This window comes from Arachis duranensis, chromosome 2 (assembly GCF_000817695.3).
Source record: "Arachis duranensis cultivar V14167 chromosome 2, aradu.V14167.gnm2.J7QH, whole genome shotgun sequence".
Lineage (NCBI taxonomy): Eukaryota > Viridiplantae > Streptophyta > Magnoliopsida > Fabales > Fabaceae > Arachis > Arachis duranensis.
In genome coordinates, this window is record NC_029773.3 from 9,010,401 (window position 1) to 9,029,776 (window position 19,376).

General features: G+C 34.5%; 1 protein-coding gene across 1 annotated transcript; it reads left to right on the forward strand.

Moving 5' to 3' along the window:
* The first annotated feature begins 1,111 nt into the window (after positions 1 to 1,111).
* On the forward strand, positions 1,112 to 8,132 carry LOC107473370 (F-box protein SKIP17). Its single transcript, XM_016092912.3, has 13 exons — positions 1,112 to 1,704; positions 2,328 to 2,503; positions 3,367 to 3,564; positions 3,642 to 3,752; positions 4,226 to 4,311; positions 4,395 to 4,516; positions 5,441 to 5,505; positions 5,633 to 5,705; positions 5,797 to 5,859; positions 5,955 to 6,019; positions 6,122 to 6,196; positions 6,314 to 6,574; positions 7,460 to 8,132. Exons 1-12 carry the CDS (start codon positions 1,333 to 1,335, stop codon positions 6,519 to 6,521), a joined length of 1,614 nt encoding a protein of 537 aa, XP_015948398.1. The 5' UTR covers positions 1,112 to 1,332; the 3' UTR covers positions 6,522 to 6,574; positions 7,460 to 8,132.
* The last annotated feature ends 11,244 nt before the right edge of the window (positions 8,133 to 19,376 follow it).

Genomic DNA, 19,376 nt, shown 5'->3' on the forward strand with positions numbered 1-19,376 from the left:
AAATAGTAAAATTTTATTACTATTATTATTTAATTATTAAATTAAAATATTAAAAAATAGAAACTTACGTAATTAGAATGTCCAAGATAATTAGCAATATGAAGCTCTGGTTAATTTACATCTTTGATTTTTTTTCTCTTGGACATTTTTTCAATTTTTTCTGGTGTTTTTAGTGGTCCAACAATGGTGGTGGGTGGGGTTGGGAAACACAGAGGAAAAGAGATGAGAGTGATGGAGAACAAAGAGAGAGAAGAAGAGATGAGGGTGAAAGGGACAACTAAAGTTATGAAGCTGGGATATTAACTTGCTTCCTTTCAACCAAACCGACGGAGGAATGGCTTGCATGCACGCCACCTGGCATGGAGACCTCAAATCGGTCCCAGGGATTTGCTTCCCTCCGATTACAAGAAATCGGTCCATTCGATTTTGGATTCCTAAATCGGTCCGTCCGATTTCAGTTATGCCGCCATCACAACTCGGTGATACACCCAATTCCCCCATAAGCCTGTTATACACAATCGTTACTTCCATATTAAAATTAAAAATCTCTATTTTGTTATTGGTTGATAACAAAAAGATTTATACATAATACTTTAAGCAAATTCTTTTTAGGAGACTCGCTAAAAAACTTTTAGTATTTAGAATTTGGCAAATGCTAATATATTATGAAAAAAATAAAGATTATTTAAATTTTAAATTTAAGTTATTGATATAAAATATAATAAATAAAAAATTAAAATTTATTTTAACATTTAGTGCAACACTCTTTATTTCATGGAGAGGGTTTAAGGATGAACCTTAAAATATGAACAAAATATTTAACAAAAAATTTATAAAAAGTAATATTAATTATTATTGTTGTTGTTATTATTATTATTGAAAAATAAACCCACATTAACAAATTGACCATATTTTCTTTTCTTACCAGAAAATTTCAGCTTCACTCTTATCCGTGTTCACTGTTCAGTGTTCACTAATTACAGACTACAGTCCCCATGAAATGAACAAAGGCGCGTGAATCAAACCGGAAGATACCCCCACGTGTCACTCGCGTAGCGGTCACACGCGTCACGCAAAACCCCATCGTCTCAATATTCCAATCACCACCACCCTTCTCTCACTCCACACCTTTCTTCTCTTCTCTTCTCTCTGTTCTCTGCAACAAAAAGTAATAATACAAAAATATAAAAATAAAAAATAAAAAATAAAAAAAATGAGAATGAGAGTGTGAAAATGATAACAGAATCCACAACCACCACAACAACAGTAACGACCACCGCCACGCGCTGACGCGTGAGGAAGAAGAACAACAGCAACAACCAGCAGAGGCTTATGGCAATGGACACTTTTCCTTGTTCTTCGAAGCGACCGTGTCCTTCTTCGTCGCAGGAGCAGAACAACGCTAGGGTTGTTCAGGGTCTGGATCACGTGGAGCAGGTGCTCCATAAGTTCCTGTGCCTCGACGATGACGACTCAACTTCTTCTTCTCCTTCTCCGTCGTCGCCGTGTTCTTCGATCTCTTTGGATCTGTCGCTGGAGAAGCTTCTGGAATCTTCTGCGTCAGATGCGGATCGAACGGTGCTCATCGACCGCGCCCTCAGGATGGGATCGATGCTCCTCGACGCAGCGAAGCACTCCTCCAGGAAGCGGGCTTCGAAGCACAACTCACTCGCTTGGCCACTCCCTCCGGACCTCACTATCAAGGTTTTAATTCAATTTCATTGCTACTTTTCACTTCGTCTTGTTCATACTTTATGAATCAGTAGTTTTCGGATTTCGATTGCGATTAATTTGATTCGAGCTAGGTTGATTCAACGCTAGCTTTTCGAACGCTGTGTTTTTGAGTTTACAGGTATTGATCGGAGCGAAAGTTTTCACTTTTTAGTTTAGCTGGTTTTTTAGCTTTACAGTCACTGAACGGAACTTGCTTAAAGTAGCAATTGTTGACTTACTTCAAAGTTTAAACAAGCTAGAGTTGATTATATAGTGTTCTTAATTGCTCTTTATCATTATCATTTATGTTAGAAATGATAAATTTGTTTCCGTGTTTGTTGTTTCCTATTCTAATTGGAGTTTTGCTCCCCCTTTTAATTTCGCCTTTTCTTAGTTCTTTTCATAATTTGATTAATTTTTTGTTTTTAATGTTTTAGTTTTGAACTTTAAGTTATTCTTCTAATGTTCACTTTTCTTAGTTCTTTAGTATGTGGAGTCCCCTCCTTTTGCAGTATGATGATAATTCCCCTTTTAGGCATTCGAGTAGCGTTATGATGAACTTATGATAATTTGTTCCCGAAATTTCTGTGTTGATTCCATGTTGTGGTGTGCAGGTCTTCTCGATGCTTGAAACCCAGAGTCTGTGTCATGCATCAGCTACTTGTTCATTGTTTAACAAATGTGCTAAAGATCCTTTGTGCTATGCAAACCTTGATTTGACATCAAGGGTTCCAAAGATTAACAATTCAGTAGTTTCCACGATGATTCAGCGAGCGGGGAATGCACTAAGGTAAAAGCTATTGTATCTCACTGTAAGAACCTGGCATCTAGAGCAAGTAGAAGAAAGAAACAGTAATAGAAAGACAAGGGGGACGGAGTGATATCAGTGGGATATCGCCCAATTTCTCATTATTTGTTATTATTATCTAGTAAAAGGAAGTTATAACTTAAAGATATCAGTTATTCGAGAGACCTGATTCTCTCCTAGATTCTAATCCGTTCTTTTTCCCTCTTTTCCATGCCTGCTCGCGACTTGTCGACTTCCCACCGCTCTTTATTGTTCCCACCCCTCTCTCTCACTCACTTTCCAGCTAGGCAAGTTAGTTACAACACCCTCCCTAGTCCATATTTCACTCAATTACAGCAAGGTCCCTAATTTCTATTTGCATTGATACATAACACTCACTGATCCTTTACATGCCATATTTACTTTTTTCCCCAGGTAAATTTTGATTAACAGCATACTTAGTGACTATGGGGCATAAAATTAAAACTTAAAAGTATGACTAACTAATTATAACTATTCACCTAGCGAGGTGATCATTCTGTTTCTCTTTGCCTTGACCCACAAACGGAGAAAAAAGGCAGGTATTTGATTCCATATGGTATTTTTTGGTATGTGTAACTGAGTGTTCACATTTTATTAGCGAGTAATTTTTTGCACTGTAGTCCTATCTGTTGAAGTTGGTCCATTGAAGAAGTTGTATAACTAGTTTAGTAGTTTCACGTATAATTCTACTATGCAATTGTTGCTAGTTCTGTTATCTATGACATGACAAAAGTGATAAATTAGCATTAGGCTAACATATTGAGCATGCATCACAATCTGATGTATTATCTCATTCTATCTATCTATTTTAATTTGTGTAAAAGGTCTCTTAAGCTTGGTGTGATCCCTTGTGCTACTCCCTTGCCTGGATCCTGTCAACCATTGGTTTATACCAACAGAAATTCTATTGTAGAGGTATCTAACTTCTCTTGGAATGATAAGAGATCTCGACAAGGGAGAGAATCTTCCATTCTTACAAGATCATGTCTAAGCCCTTTAAGTAGGGATGGTGGTGCTCCAGGGTATGTTCTTCATGGACCTAAAAATCTAATATGTGGGTTTCTTGTTTTAAATGGGCTTATATACGTTCATCTTGCAGGATTCTTTTGAGAAAGTTGTATTTGTACAATATTGAAAGGATGGATAATGCATCTCTTGGTCAAGCCTTATCGGCGTGCCCCTCTCTCCTTGATCTGGAAATTGTTGGGCTGTAAGTTAGCTAACCCTTACCAGCCTTTCTCACACTTCTCTTCCTTCTAAGAATTTTCTCATTGCTAAGGGATATAAGACTATCTTTGGTTGGTTAAACATAAACAAATGGTGAATTCCTTCTATACGATTACTTTATTTTTCCTGTGGTACAGAATTCACGCTTTTCTAAGTTATATTCTGGCATTGCTAGAGAGGAAATCTTTTCTTGATACATTTTTGGCTTTTTGTTTAGAGTTACAACTACAATTTTGGTTACTTCAATTATTATAGTTAGTTCTTCTTTTATTTTATACTTGATATGAATATGCAGTGGATACAAAATTTCCGATTAATTAGGTGCCCATTTTCAGTTTATAGCTACCTTTTGTTACTTATTAAGTATTTAATATGTATCATTTGCATTCTCTCTAGTCTCTTCTCATAAACTGCATTGAGCAATGATTTTTGTTCCGTTTCTGTTTTAAATGGTAGTCATGTTGAGCTGCGGCAAACATTAATGTCTGTAAGTGCGAACTGCCACTCAATCGAGCGTTTGTGTTTCGAGTCTTCTAAAACAGGTAAATGTTTTCTCCGGCATCTTTTACTGTACAAGTATCTTTATATCTCTGCTTGAGTGCTTATCTATGTGTGTAATTATCAGGTAGAGATGACAGCTTGAAAACGCAAACCTGCCTTGAGCTAGTAGACAATTGTCCTCATCTAACTTCTTTATCTCTTAGAGGGTTTAAGCTACATGATTATAAAATCCGTGTACTGGTTAAGGTATGTTATCAAGATATTCTTGATTATTGTCTCTGGTTAATCCCGGTTAAGGTTCCTGTGCTAATCTTGTTCATGAGATGATCTCTCCCTCTAACTGTGTTCAATTCTATATCCATCTTTTTAAAGTAAAAACGGGGAGGATTGAAAATAGAATAAATCTGTTAATCCAGCCTGCTATATATAAAAAAAAAAAAGGGCAACCCGGTGCACAAGCGTCCCGCGTTTAACGCAGGGTCCGGGAAAGGGCCGCAACCAAGGTTGTAATGTACGCAGCCTAACCTGATAATTATATCAGTGGCTGTTTCCACGGCTTGAACCCGTGACCTTGAGGTCACGTGGAGACAACTCATCCGCTGCTCCGAGGCTCCCCTTCTATATATATGATCATATATTTTGATCATATATTTTGTTTGTCATATTACCATTGCAACTTTTTGCATCTGAAGCCCCTTGAGTTTGAGAAAAAATCTGCTAATCCGCTCAGCTATATATGATCCTACTTTGGTTTGTCATACTGCAATTGACTTGTTTTGAACCTGACCTGAAAACCCTTGAGTTTGAGTTAAAGGAAGTTGTAAGCTTATGCAGCTCATAATTCTTCATGGGTTAATGGGTGTGATAATCCATATAAAGGCTATTAGATATTTTACAATGTACTAGTTTAAATCTATTATACTTTCAGTTTTAATGGTTCTTTTAATACATATTGCTGTGGATTGAAATGGTTGTTTGAACAAAGGTCGTACTTTGTTAAAAGTATTGTGTCAATGTTTGATCTGGAGTTACCCTTTGTCATTTTGATGTTTGAATTATGACCTCTAAACTAAATGGCATCCTCCTATTTCTCACTTTTATCATAGATGGGAGGGCGGGGAACTCATATTCAATGGGTAAATAATAATTCAGTACAATACTGTCGTGCAGGGATTTCAGAAACTGAAATATGTTGACTTTTCAACGTCCTACTCAATCACTGGAAGCTTCTTGAGGTCAGTTACTAGCAAGAAACAATAAATTGTCACATTCTGTCTATCTGTTGAGATCATCCCTTCATACAACTTCTTTTATTTTTATTTTTGGCCTATTATTTTCATTCTAACAAATGTTATTTTTCAGAAGCCTTGGAAGCTGCATGGGTGGGAATTTGCTTGAGGTCTTAATTTTAAGGGATTGTATGCATTTGAAAGAGGTGAGAGTGATACTATGTCTGCAAGTTACGATTCCTTGCTTGTTTTGTTTTTAAAGCATTCCCTCTGTAATGCTAATGCTTTCATATGCAGGTGGAAGTTGCTAGGTTTCTGACAGCAATTCTTGCAGGAGATTTCAAATTTCTACTACGTCTTGTGAGTACATAGAAAGATGCTGTGTTAAAAAGAATAATTAGTTTCTAGTTGACTTTCAAATTTGGTTTGAGTTCTTACTATTTGCCTTTAAACAGGATATATCAAACAAGGAGGGCTTAGCATCTGAGGGTGACTGGTATCACAGGTGCTTCAACTCTAGGTAATGATTACATTGGCAGTTTAGATGTTTCAAGTATCAACTTTCAGAACACCCATGCTTTGATTGTATATCTATTTACAAATTTGGGGCTTTATGGTGCAGTATTATGCCTGTAAAGCAGGTTTTGGAAGCAAGGCCTGATATAAATTTGGTGGCCGAATATCCAGCTGAAGGAAGGTCAGATATTACACCAATTGATTAATTTTGTGCAATGTCTTTCGGTTTCTGATGAAGGGCTTTTCCCTTCCTTTTAAGTTCTAAAGTTTGACAATATGTGTTTCTGGAATGTTGCAGTTACAATGATTCATTTGATACTGATATGAACAGTGAGATAAGTCTGCCATCACAACTGAGCTCCCATAATTCAGATAGGTCAATTTTTCTGAGTACATCTGAAAGCAGCTACAATAGTGATCAGGGCAGCGGGAATGAAGATGGCCAAGATGCCAGCTATGTGATTTATGAGGAAAGTTCAGATGAGATAGACTTCTTGTCCTTGTAGGGAATGGTCATCCATGTGGTATTAATAAAAAGGACAAACAATTTGTGGTTTTGGTACTCTCTCTCTCTCTCTCTCTCTCCCCATTGTGTTTGCATGTGTGTGCGGTAATGTACATTTCTCTTGAGGTTAAATGCTGTTACACATCGCTTGTTTATTTGTTTGTAAAAGTATACGTTGACCTGCATTAGATTTATGTTATTTGACACTTGGTATTACTATAATATGCTCCCTCCTTCTCAAATTATATGTCTCTTTTTATCTTTATCGTTATTGTGAATTAAGTATATTTTTTAATTTCAAAAAGTCATTAATTAAAATTTACTCATTATACCATGTACTATTAAATAGAAAGAGAAAGTTAGAAGAGTAAAGAATTACTGAAGAGAGAAAATAATATTAGGTATACTTTCGTCTTTCTTTTGTTTGTTTATATTTTCAATAAACTAATGATTGTCTTGATAACTTTGCACAACTAAAAAAAGACATTTAATTTGAGGAGGGAGTACAAAATGTGATACTGATCTCCACTATTCAAAGGGAATGTTAGTTTAGGCATCACAAATTAAGGGAGAATATGATCCAACTTCAAGATATTTTATCCAAGTGCAATTTACCCTAAATCAGTAGTTGATTGGCTTTTCTTGGTAACACATTAACTAGTTTGGAAGACTTGTCATAAAACAGATATTAAGATATTATGGTTAATGTCATTGCTGACATGTTGCAAATGGATGTCTTTGCATACCCCATGTTGGAAACTAGAGATATTTCCTTGTGCTACCTTTATTTTGTCAAATGAGTAGTTGGTATAACTAGATGCCTCAAAAAGTCGGTCAGTGGTATTGCAATCTGTTTTCCTTCATATGTGACATGCATTATTCACCTCTTGCATTTCCTAATACTTGCTGTTTATGATTTCTGATTTAAATATAAACTAGGGGAGCAGCAGATAAGGCGGATATGGCAGAATACCAGATAGTGAACAATGGACAGTGATATTTTCTTCAACTTCCATTTTGACCTTGTATTGATTGAAGTCTATTCCTGTGGAATGTTCAACCTGGAAGAAGATTGGAGGTTGGTATCGATTTATCAGCTTTATTGGGCCTTTATCTCCTTTTTCGGAGTTGGTTCCCCATTCTCTCTCCCCCTAAATGGAATTTGCTCCATTCCATATCTATGGTTTTATTTTTCATTTTTTTCCCCTGAAGAAAAAGAAGCATTCTAAATTTTTAAAATATTTTCTACCATGTATTTTGTGGCTTTCCATACTGTGTCTACTTGCCAACACTGCAACTACAACCAGTGTGCCTGTAAACTACATATAATGACATCCCATACTCAAATCTTGCAAATAAGTCACAGTTTATCTAAGACAGACAATAATCATATGTATGTGCTATACTATTGCCATCTCCAAATGGCCAAACAGGATTAGAAAAATCTTTGATCCCGGCATGTAGGATATAGTAATGTCTGTTATAACGCAATCCTGAATTAACAATTAAGTGTATGAGGTGCTTAAAACGTATTTCAACTAGATTATAACCCATATTGTCCGTGGAGATGGGGTCTGATATTAAAATTGTAATACCATTACAGTTTTGATAATTTATAATCCTGCTATTGTTATGATCAGCTGCGTGATACTTAGTTATGGTAAACGAATTATATGATATTGGTGATTAATTTTTTGCGAGCAATGATATACTCTCCCACCTGTGTCTTGACTAAGGTTGCAGAACAAAAATTGAGAGATGATTTGATCATCTCAAATAACAAAGGAAAATGATCTTGTTAACGTGGGTTTTAACTTTTAAGCGCGCTTTTAAAGGATAATTATAAGTAGAAAGATATCATAGAAAATCGTCATTTTTTATTTTTTATGTAATACAAATTTTTTTTTTTGGTCTCTGAATGTTTTAGAACACTTTTCTTTTAGATAAAAAAAAATATATATATATATATATAGAAGAAAAATTTTTCTTTCGTTTAAAAATAGCTAATTATTTTTAATACCAAGGTATGTTAATTTTATTTTAAAAAATTCTTAATGTTAATTCTGAATGTACTTACTTATCATTTATATAACGGTAATTTTGTCTATTATACATAATCTTCAAGTGGTTTGTTAAAATTTATTTATTAATTTTTGTAATGTGCGGTTTCAATTTATCCTGTCTCATTTCATTAAGCTATGATTACTATATTTAATTAGTGTAATAAATAAGAGGATAAATTAAACATTAATTGATGCATTATAGATATTTACCAATGACAAACTCTAACCCATTTTTTCCTTTTTGCTAGAAAGAAAACAATGAACGAAAGGTGATTAGTTTGTCAAATTAGATTTTGGTTTTAATGGAGAAAATAATAAGAATATGTTTGGTTAATATATTTTTAAAATATATATTTAATTTAAAATAAAAATATAATTTATTTAATAATTTAGTTGAATTATCAAATAATTTTTTTCAGAACACACTAAATCTAATTTTAAAAGATTTATTTGATGACAAAAATCTAAGTCAAATAAAATAAAGAATAAATGTAAGAATTTAAAAGGTAAAGATACTATTACTTTAATAAATTTTATTGTTTAAACAAATAAAAGAAGAAAATTAACATAGAGAATTAAAAGGTAAATATCTAGCCAAAATAAAAAAATATCCAAACGTAATTTGTGAGGATTAAGTTATAGTAGAAAAGGAAAGAAAATAGTGTCCTTTTATGTGAAAATGTTTTTTAACAATCTATTTATAACAATCTATTTATAATATATAAAAGGAGAAATTAAAGTTATTTTATAATGAACTAAAGATCTCTAGATTTTCTATAAGTTTAAGTTTATTTTCTCTTCTTTCTCTAATATTCTCATCATAACCTTTGCCTTTGGAGGTTAAAATGTCGCACTATTTTTTTCATTGTTATACTTTATGCTTTATTTTTTTTAAAAAAAATTAAGAGACTTATTAAGACTTTTTAAATTAAGTATTAAAAATTTTAAAATCATCCTTACTATTTGAATCATTTCTCTACTTTTTTTTTATTTATCTATATTTTCTCAATTAAAAATAGTTTATAGTATAAGTTATAACGAATTTGAGTTGATTAAATGTTTATCTTATGTTTTTTATTTTACATGTCTTTTAAAAAAATTTCAAGTGATATAGATTAAATACTATATGGAATACACAAAATATAGATTAATAGTATAGAGGAGGTAGAAACCTTTTTTTCATAGAGTAAATAAAGTTTGGTAACTTACAATTCTAACAAAAGTATTGGATGAAATTAACTGATGTACGCTATAATATTGGTTCGCTAGTATTACTCTTGTAAAAAATATACGAATTGGGATGGATATTAATTAATTAATATAATCAAAATTATAATATTAAAAAAATTGGTTGGTGTATAATTTCGTTTTTAGCGAATTAAGTGGATAGGATTACATTTTTTTTAGACGAGAATCCTCGGTTTCGTATTATCAAATAAAAATATTTGTATAGAAATGACTTGGACTATATATTAAACTTTTTTTTTTCTACTAAATGATAGAAAAACTCGAATTCAACCTCTTAGATGAGTATAAGCAGATTATACTATTTGAGTTATAACTTATTGGTTTAAATATTAAGCTTTTATAACTTAATTTTTGTTGCTTTGGCATGTTTTCTTTTAAAATGTAATTATATTTATTTTTAATTTGAAATTTATTTTAGTGACAAATAAAATAGAAATTGTAAACGGATTGAATTAACATAAGTACATTCTAATTAACAAACATGAAATTTATAATAAATGCGTGTAAAATTATATATTATTATTTTAAATTAAAATTATAAAATACATAATATATGTATTATTATAAATAATTATAATAAGTAATATACAGTTATAACCTATGAAACATGGATACTTTGTTGAATTGCTGTGTTCACATGTTAGATATATTTTAGATACGATATTTATCGACACTCGTCTAACATGCATGTCTACCGTGTCCAACTGTGTCTTAACAAAAAATAAAAAATTCTTTTTCAAACACATTTTGATACACCTAAATACCTTTACATGTGTGTCCATTCTAATTTATCTAAAAAATACTTTATATTTTATATATATACCGTACCATTTCCCCGTGTCTTATAAAATTTTAAAGTCTGTGTGTCTGCGTGTTCCGTGTCCGTGCATCAAAGGTTATAGAGAGAGAGGATATATCTAATGAGAATGGATTGTTTATACGACAATGTAAGAATGTACTTATTATCGTTGGATTAAATTTAATGGCCAAGATTAAATTTGCTTTAAAAAGTAAAATTAAAATTGCTACTCCTTCTCTTTCTTTCTCTTTCTCTAACCAAAAGTGGCGTCCCTCTCACGTCTTTTTCTTTTCTCCTTTTGCGTTTGGATACCAAAAATCAAATCCCTAGCTAATTTTTGAACATCCCTTGTGCTGCGTTGTTCTCTTCACTTGTCATCGCTCCTCCTTGTACTCGTCATTGTCGTCGTTGCCACCACTCTTCTCTACGTTTTCGTCACTGTCGTAGTTTGTTGGAAGCATGCTCTAAATTTGAAAGTAAAAGCAAGTTAATTTCACATGCAAGGACTCAATTGTTTAAATGTATGCATATGACTGGTAGATCTACAGAAAAACTACAACTTATCATAAATGGAGGTTTAGAAATTGAGTCACAACTAACTAAGATGAAAGGTGATATCCTCCCAAGCAAAAAGGATGAGTTAGAGTCTTTTAAAAAATAATCCAAAATTCTTATATTATCCTTGTTATCTTCTTTGTCATTTTCATCACTATCTCCATCATTATATTCATTATTGTTGTTGTTCCCACATATTCTCGAGTTCTTCGAATTAGGGGAAGAGGTGGAGGACGATCCCATGTTGTTCCCGCCTAAGTTCAACTAACAAAGAGTTTTCGCATCACTAGATTTTTTATCTTTGACAGTAGCGACACTTGATCTCAGAGAGAAGTTCCTTTTGGCCTCACTTGAAATGTTCGTTGGCAAATTTTTATTTTTTTGGCACAATCTTTTAAAATTCCTAATATTCTAACCACCTCCCAACGAATAATATGTTAGCTCAACACTACACTCATGATTTAATTTGTATAGTTTATGTCGTAAAAACATAAAGCATATAATTTGTGATTGTTTTTTTCTAATCTGTTAATTATAACCTGGTCAGTTACACCTATAAATCAAAATATGAATAAAATAAATAAAAAGTGACCTATTTTAGTTAGAGAAAATCTCAATTATAACGGACTTTTTGTATAAGCTCAAATAACGTTTAGAAGCGGTTACCACAAAATTAGGCTAACATCCCCAACAACTTCGCAATACTAGGTCAATGGAGTAACCGCCTATAGCATAACAACTTTATAAAAAAGAAGAAACCCTAAAGGGAGAAAGTACGGTATTCGCTCTGAATAAAATTTTTCTCATTTTTTATTCTTACTAACTTGAGTATCGGAGTGCCTTTGCAGGTGTCTGCCGCTGCTATTCCTCTTGAAGTCGATGTATACCTTATCCTATTTAGGCGAGGACGAGTTTAACCTTGAAACGGATGAGTTATACTACTTCAAGGCTTACCACGCAGAAATATTTGACGTCCACCATGGGGCCGAATTTTATTTAACCCTACCATCACCTCTTCTGCTTGCCTTTCCCTCTCTTTTGCAAGTCTTCAAACAATGGCGGAAGAGCAGAACATTCCCCTCCTCCTACTCAAGCCGAGTTACTGGCTATAAATGATTCATTACGGGCCGAGGTCCAGAGAGTGATTGAACTACTGAATCAAAAGCAGAATGACCGAAGTGAGGAGGAGAACCAGAAGAATACTGAAAATGGAAATAATGGTGATCATCACACCTCGGAAGTCACAACCGGTAGTGGTCATCCCACCAAAAACAACAAAAAGGACAACCCCTTTCTCAAAAGAACTCATCAACTTTCAGATGCCTAAGAAATTCACCTTGCCGACAACCCTAAAACCCTATAAGGGGATCGGCGACCCTAACATCCACTTATAAAGTTCCATTTTATGATGCTTTTAAATGGTGCATTTGGATGGTGTTGCCTTGATCCGTTTTTCTAGTTTACATGCAGGTTCTATATTAAACTTTGATGAGTTTGCCGATCTATTTGTTAATAACTTTGCAGCTCCAAAGATTTATGTACATGACTCAGACTAGTTCAACACCTAGCCGACTTTATCGCAGAATTGACATTTTATAATTCTACTCCTGCCTACACAACATAGGCACTATACATTGACAGAACTTCAAACACACAAGGTTTTAGAGTGGGTATTACTCAAAGATAGCAAAGGAATAGTCATAAAACAATATTTACAATTCAGCTTTCACACTAGCAATATCTGAGCAAAATATAAGGCACTTATAACTGGTCTTAGATTAGCTCAAAACCTTGGAATAACGCATATAAACGCAAATGTGATTCAGTCTTGGTGGTACAACAGGTAACAAGTAACTTTTAAGTAAGGGTAATTTGTTACAAAAATACTTGTCTACTGTTAATAACCTAATCTCCTACTTTTTAAAATTTGAAATATCCCATATAGCTCGGGACCAAAACTGCCAAACTGATATTTTGCCAAAACTAATAACCAGTAAGAACCAAAGTTATGTGCCGAGTTTATCCCAACTAACACTGGATGAGCCCAGTGTTACGTTAACATTTGTTTTAAGTATTGTATAAGAAACAGATTGGCGAACACCATTTATTCAATACCTAAACACTGACAATATACCAGAGAATGTCAAAGACAAGCACAGATTCAAAAGGCAATCAAGTTTCTATACACTAATCGGAACCGAGCTATACAGGCGCGGACTCACTAAACGTTTGCTAAATACATTAGTGATGAAGATGCTAAATTTGCCATGGACAAGGTCCACGAAAGTGTATGTGGTACACACATTCGGAGATAGGTTGGCCTTTTAGTAAGTGGGAGCTAGACATTTTTTGTCCTTTTTCACAGACACTAGGTTGGGCCTTACGAAAGAAGTTAGATGATTCTTAAGGACAGTGGGCTGGGTTCATGCCCAAAACCTTATGGAGCTATAACACAACATAACACTCATCAACAAAGGAGACTCCATTCAAACTAATATATGGTTGCGATGCCATGATATCTATTGAAAAATCACACATCAATCAGGCCGAACATATGACTTAAATGATAAAGTCAATGCGGAGCTAAGAACTAATGAGCTGGATACAATAGAAGAAATACGAGATTATGCGTTAATTCCACAACGCGCACCACAACTTGCTATAGTTGGGAAGTACAACAAGAAGATCAACCCAAGATCATTCAATCAAGAGAACTTTGTCCTTAAAAAACCTCAAGGCCATGTAAGGCTCGCTATAAATTGAGAAGAACTATTCAGAATATCAAAGGTCATCGGATGAAGTGCATACGTTTTGCAAACTTTAGAAGGCAATATTCTAACAAGTACATGAAACATATCTTTCCTAAAGATATATTACGACTAAGTTCATAAGTCAAGATAAGGTGATGTATTTTTTGTCTTGGATTTTATCTCATATTGGGTTTTTACTAGGAGAGATTTTAACAAAGCACACCTCTCGCACCTTCAACCCCGAAGGCCCTCCATTCAATGATACTTTCTATTTTTCTATATTTCTTGTTATTATTTTTTTTCATGTTTCTTTATTGTTAGAAACATAAACCGACCTATAAGTTGGAGCAAAACTCGTGCTAATCGACATCATATACACTATCCCCACAATCAATGTTACCTATTTGACCTATCAAAAATGGTTGTAAAACCTAGTTAATTAACGGCTAATTAATCCATAAATGAGAATTTATTCTAGAAAGTCCAAAATGTGATTTTTATGGCTAAATGTGATAGAGGAGATTGAGACGAGAATTTCGGTACCAATTTTATAGAATTCGGACCAAGATTGGACCGAACGGGCCAAACCGGGCCAACCGGACCCAAAGTGGGCCCTTGGCCCAACATAACTAAACCAAAACCCTAGTTTTCAGCATTCTCTCTCCTCATTAAACACACACACACGCTGAAATGGTGGAGAGGAAGGGAAGAACACTCTCTCAAGTTCTCTCCCTTGGTTGATCTTCAAACCACCATAACTTTTGATCTAGAGTTCCGATTGTCGCACCGTTTACGGCCACGCGTTCACCGCGGAGAGCTCTACAAAACCCATACAATCAATCTTGAGGTAAGCCACGTTTTTCTCTTCAAATTTCCAGCCTTGTTTTCGAGTTTCATGAGCAAAAATATTGAGATTTTGGGCTCTTTGATGTTATAGGATCCAACTCTCTTCAGGAGGAGGTTAATCTTATCTCCTTGGACCTTGGGTGTGGTAAGATTCTTAACCTAATGTAATTTGTTGTTCTATGATGTTTGGGTATTGAGATGTTGTGTATGGGTATGATGATTGTGACTTAGGTTGTGTATGTGTGAATATTGGGGCTTGATTGGTAATTTTGAAAAGCTTAAAAAGGGATTTGGTGGTAAAAAAATCTGTTCTTTGAGGTGTTGAGGCCTTGAGAGCTTGAGGAAAAGTGGTTTGGAAGTGCTCCGGTTGAGCTTGAGAAATCGGCTAAGGTATGGTGTCGGTTTCTCGTATCTAATATGTAATGTGGTAGGAAATACTTAGGCTAGAGGCCCTAAGATAGGCATTGAATTGTTGATATTATTGAATGGTTGAAATATATGATGTGGTCATATATGTGATGATGATTATTGATGCCTTGATGGTATGATGTATGAGAAATATGCATGTTGTGATATATGCTTGATGATTGGTTATGGTTGAATTGTGGGTTGAACCATGTTGATGGTGAGTATGATATTGATTGTGTACGATGATGATTTATTGGAATTGGTGTTGTTGAAAATTGGCATGAGGAAGAGTATGTGATATGTCAATGTGTTTGAGATAGTGATTTTGGTGAATTGTGGTAAAGTGTCAATGTGTGAGTTGAGGAGGCTTGATGTTAAATTTGATATATTTTGATTGATTTCAAAGAAAAGGGATGAAATTGGCATGTTATGATTGATTTTGAAAAGAGTTGAAAATGGCTTGTTTTGAAAATGGCACTTTGTGGTTTTGTATGAAAAAATAGTTTTTGGGCATACTTTGACAGGACATAACTTGGACTACGGATCTCCGTTTTGTGCCAAATCTATTTAAAAATGAAATTGGATCCGGGATGTCCATGCCGTTTGAAGAACGGGTGAAAAACGATTTAAAATGAGAAAGTTATGTCCGTTGGAAGATTGGGGTTTGAATCTGTGAATTCTGCAGCTTTTAACTTAGAAAATTTTTAGCATAATGACCCCTCGCGCGTAGGCGCACTTGGCGCGTACGCACCGTTCTTCCAGAAAGTGCCATCCACGCATGCACGTGGTGTGCGCGGGCGCGCCGATGTGCTGCACCCAATGCCCAGCCATTTTCCAGAGAGTTGTGCCAGAACTGTGCCAGTTTTGTGCCTGGGGCACGAGAGCACCCACGCGTACGCGTGGCTGACGCGTGCGCGTCGCTTGGCTATTTTTCAATCCACGCGTTAGCGTACATGACGCATACGCGTCGATGAGTTTTGTGGCCATCCACGCGTGTGCGTGGAGTGCGCGTACACGTGGCCCTGTTTTCATCTTAAAGTTGATTTTTGAGTTTTTAAAGCCAAATTTCATACTTTTAAGCCCCCGATCTCACCACTTATGTCTTAAATCATTATGATATGCCTAGCAATGAGAAAAGTAGTTAGGAGATGTGGTAACTTGCGAGTGAATCAAGGGAAAAATGAATGATCAATGAGGATCAAAGGTGATTATGTGAGATGCGAAGGATGGTGGTGGAAGTGCTTGTTATGCCATGGGCCGAAGGACCGTAATTGTTAATGAAATGGCTGGTTATGGATTTAACCGTGAGCCGAATGGCTGGTTATGGATTTAACCGTGAGCCGGATGGCTAGATTATTGCCGTATTACGGCGGAGCCATGATTATGGCTAAGTATAAATGCATATATGCTGTTGAATGAATTGTGAATGTTGCACTTCCACTGTTGGAGATGAGAGTTTCCCTGGAAGAAAGCAGTGACTAGCCACCACGTGCTCCAGGTTGAGACTCGAAGCTCTTTCGACCCTATGTCGTAAGGGTGGCCGGGCACTGTGAAAGCCCCGGATGAGCTCGCCCCCGTAAATATTCACCAGTGAAGGTGATAGATATAGATCATGATTATAATCACGTTTATGATGAGTATAACTCAAGTTGGGGATGCGCGACAGAGGGACAGTCCAATGGTTAGCTACCAGGACTTGTCGGGTTGGCTCTATAACCGACATATGATATCATCAGCCACTAGGGACATGCATTCATCATATGCATACTATATGAATTGTTTGAGATTGCCTATTTGACTGCATATTACTTGCTAATTGTCTAAATGCCTTATTTGTTCCTATTTGTATATTTCTTGTTTGATATAACTGTGTTTGCTACATTATACTCCTGCTGGTGGTTGGGGGGTCCGAAAGAATTGGAAAGGGAAGTATTATTTAGACTGAAGAATCTTTAGTCAGATGCCCTTTTATGGTTTAACTTGTTTATAAGCTTTGAATTATCTGGAGGAAGTTCTAGGATTGCCTTTGGCTTTCCTCTATTATTATGTATTATATATGTGGAAGCTGTTACTATGCTGGGGACCTCTGGTTCTCACCCATGCGGATTTTGTGGTTTTCAGATGCAGGACGGAGGTTTTCCGCTGAGGCATGCTGGAGACTTCTAGATTTGCGAAGATCCTTTGTTTTTGGGACTATGTTTTGGTTTATATGTTTTGCTTAGATACTTTTATCTCCATTAAATAATACAAACTGTGATGACTCTTCTTATGAGAGATTTTGGAGAATAGGTTTCTGTATTTGTGTCCCTTTGGGTTTCCTTTGGGGTTTTCCTTATTTTATCATATGTATATATTGCTATGCTCGGACCGGTTATCTTCGCAGCCGGATTTTGAGTCTTGATATTCCTGTTTTTGACACTCTTTTGTATATATATAATCTCGCGTTGGTTATCCTTGTTCGTTACGTTATCGATCGGAGTGTTGCGCTTTCAAGTTGCGATTTTTTGTTTACCCCTTTTTCTACAAAGGCTCCTAGTTATAATCAATCATTCATACTACTATACGTACTAAATTTTTATTTTAGAGGTTATAATATCTTGCTATCTCTAAATTATGACTTAAGCATAAGACTCTACATAATAGGGTGTTACAATGGTCCTCATTAATTACCACTAATAATACCTATTCAATCCTGTAATTTCAGGAACAATGCATATCAATTACTCTACCCTTTATAATATCTATACTTATTCATAGATATTCATGGATGCATGTCACCGTTTATTTCTTTATATTTTTCTTCTTATCATTATTTCTATCTCTTCTCTACTAAAGCGAAACTCATACTGACCTATAAGCTAACTTATCTACTATCATACATTAAACAAGGCACCCACCTAAATACCTATCCACTCGACCTATATGTCTAATGCAAATAGTTGCGATTTTGAAATGTTTGTAATCAATCTCTTCTATTTCAATGCATATCAAAAATTAAAGAAACAATTCTTTTTTCCACAATATATTTCATAATTCATCAATCAATTGCTCAATACAAAAGGAGCAACAAAACAATAATGATTTCAAACAAATCGGCAACTATAAGTCGGAATTAATCCGAATAAATTGACACATCGAAATTAATCCAAACAAATCGACACATATAAGTCGGAATTACTTCAAATAATGACAACTATAAGTCAGAATCAATTCAAATAAGACGACACCTATAATTTGGAATCACTCCAAATAAATCGTCAATTATAAGTCAGAATAAGTCAAAACAAGCCAACACTTATAAGTCAGTAAATAATCAACTATAAGTTCATTCAAAAATATACTCATATAAGCAATACCTTTCTAAACAACAAGCCTAGCCAACTTTATTTTTAAGATTATCAAGTTGATCTTAGGACTAATTCTCGTATCTTCAAATTATAACACAATTGCATCTGTTTTTATATCCCACCGAGTTATAACTATATATGCTCTACCAATCATTATTTTTCTACATTTTATATCCTCCATAAGACCATGACTAATAATCTTCTCTATTGTTATTGTTATATCAATTTTTGAAAGCTAATATACCAAGTAAAGCTCTTATCTAAAGAAGAACTATAACAAGCATTATTAAATATGCAGTGATATCATAAATCACTAAGCAAATTCAAATGTGGTTACTTGATCTATGGGTAATTAGCTCATCTTTTTATTTTCTTATTTTATAATAGCGTACGTTTATTTTCAACACATTTTTATTTATGTTACAACATTTTTATTATTCACTCAATATTCAATAAATTAATTGTTTTGAGGGAGAAATTTATCAATAAATTGTTGTGTGTCAAAAAAATTTTCAAGACGATTGATCATTATATCCTTGGGTCATACAATCGATTCCGTCAACGAATATATATTTTCAAACTTTTCAGTTCGCATCAATCAAATGTTACAGGCATGTCATGAAAATTGTTCTCAAGCGAAAAATATCTCCCACACAATTTTCTTGATCAAATAACTTACCATTCAATTATTTTATGAATAATTGCCGATACAATAACCCGACTAAGCTTGGGGCTCATCATGTTATCCTTATTCATAATAACTCTCAGTTTTGTTTTATTTTTCTCTTTAACATGAGTGTTATTTTCTATGTACAACAAGTTGAGTTTGGGGACTACTAC

What these genes read in the sequence shown, in the direction of transcription:
- LOC107473370 (XM_016092912.3), top strand. Translation starts at nt 1,333, where the DNA reads ATGGCAATGGACACTTTTCCTTGTTCTTCGAAGCGACCGTGTCCTTCT. An exon ending in CGAGCGGGGAATGCACTAAG is followed by an intron (nt 2,504 to 3,366) that starts GTAAAAGCTATT and finishes TTTGTGTAAAAG; the next exon opens with GTCTCTTAAGCTTGGTGTGA. An exon ending in AGGGATGGTGGTGCTCCAGG is followed by an intron (nt 3,565 to 3,641) that starts GTATGTTCTTCA and finishes TTCATCTTGCAG; the next exon opens with GATTCTTTTGAGAAAGTTGT.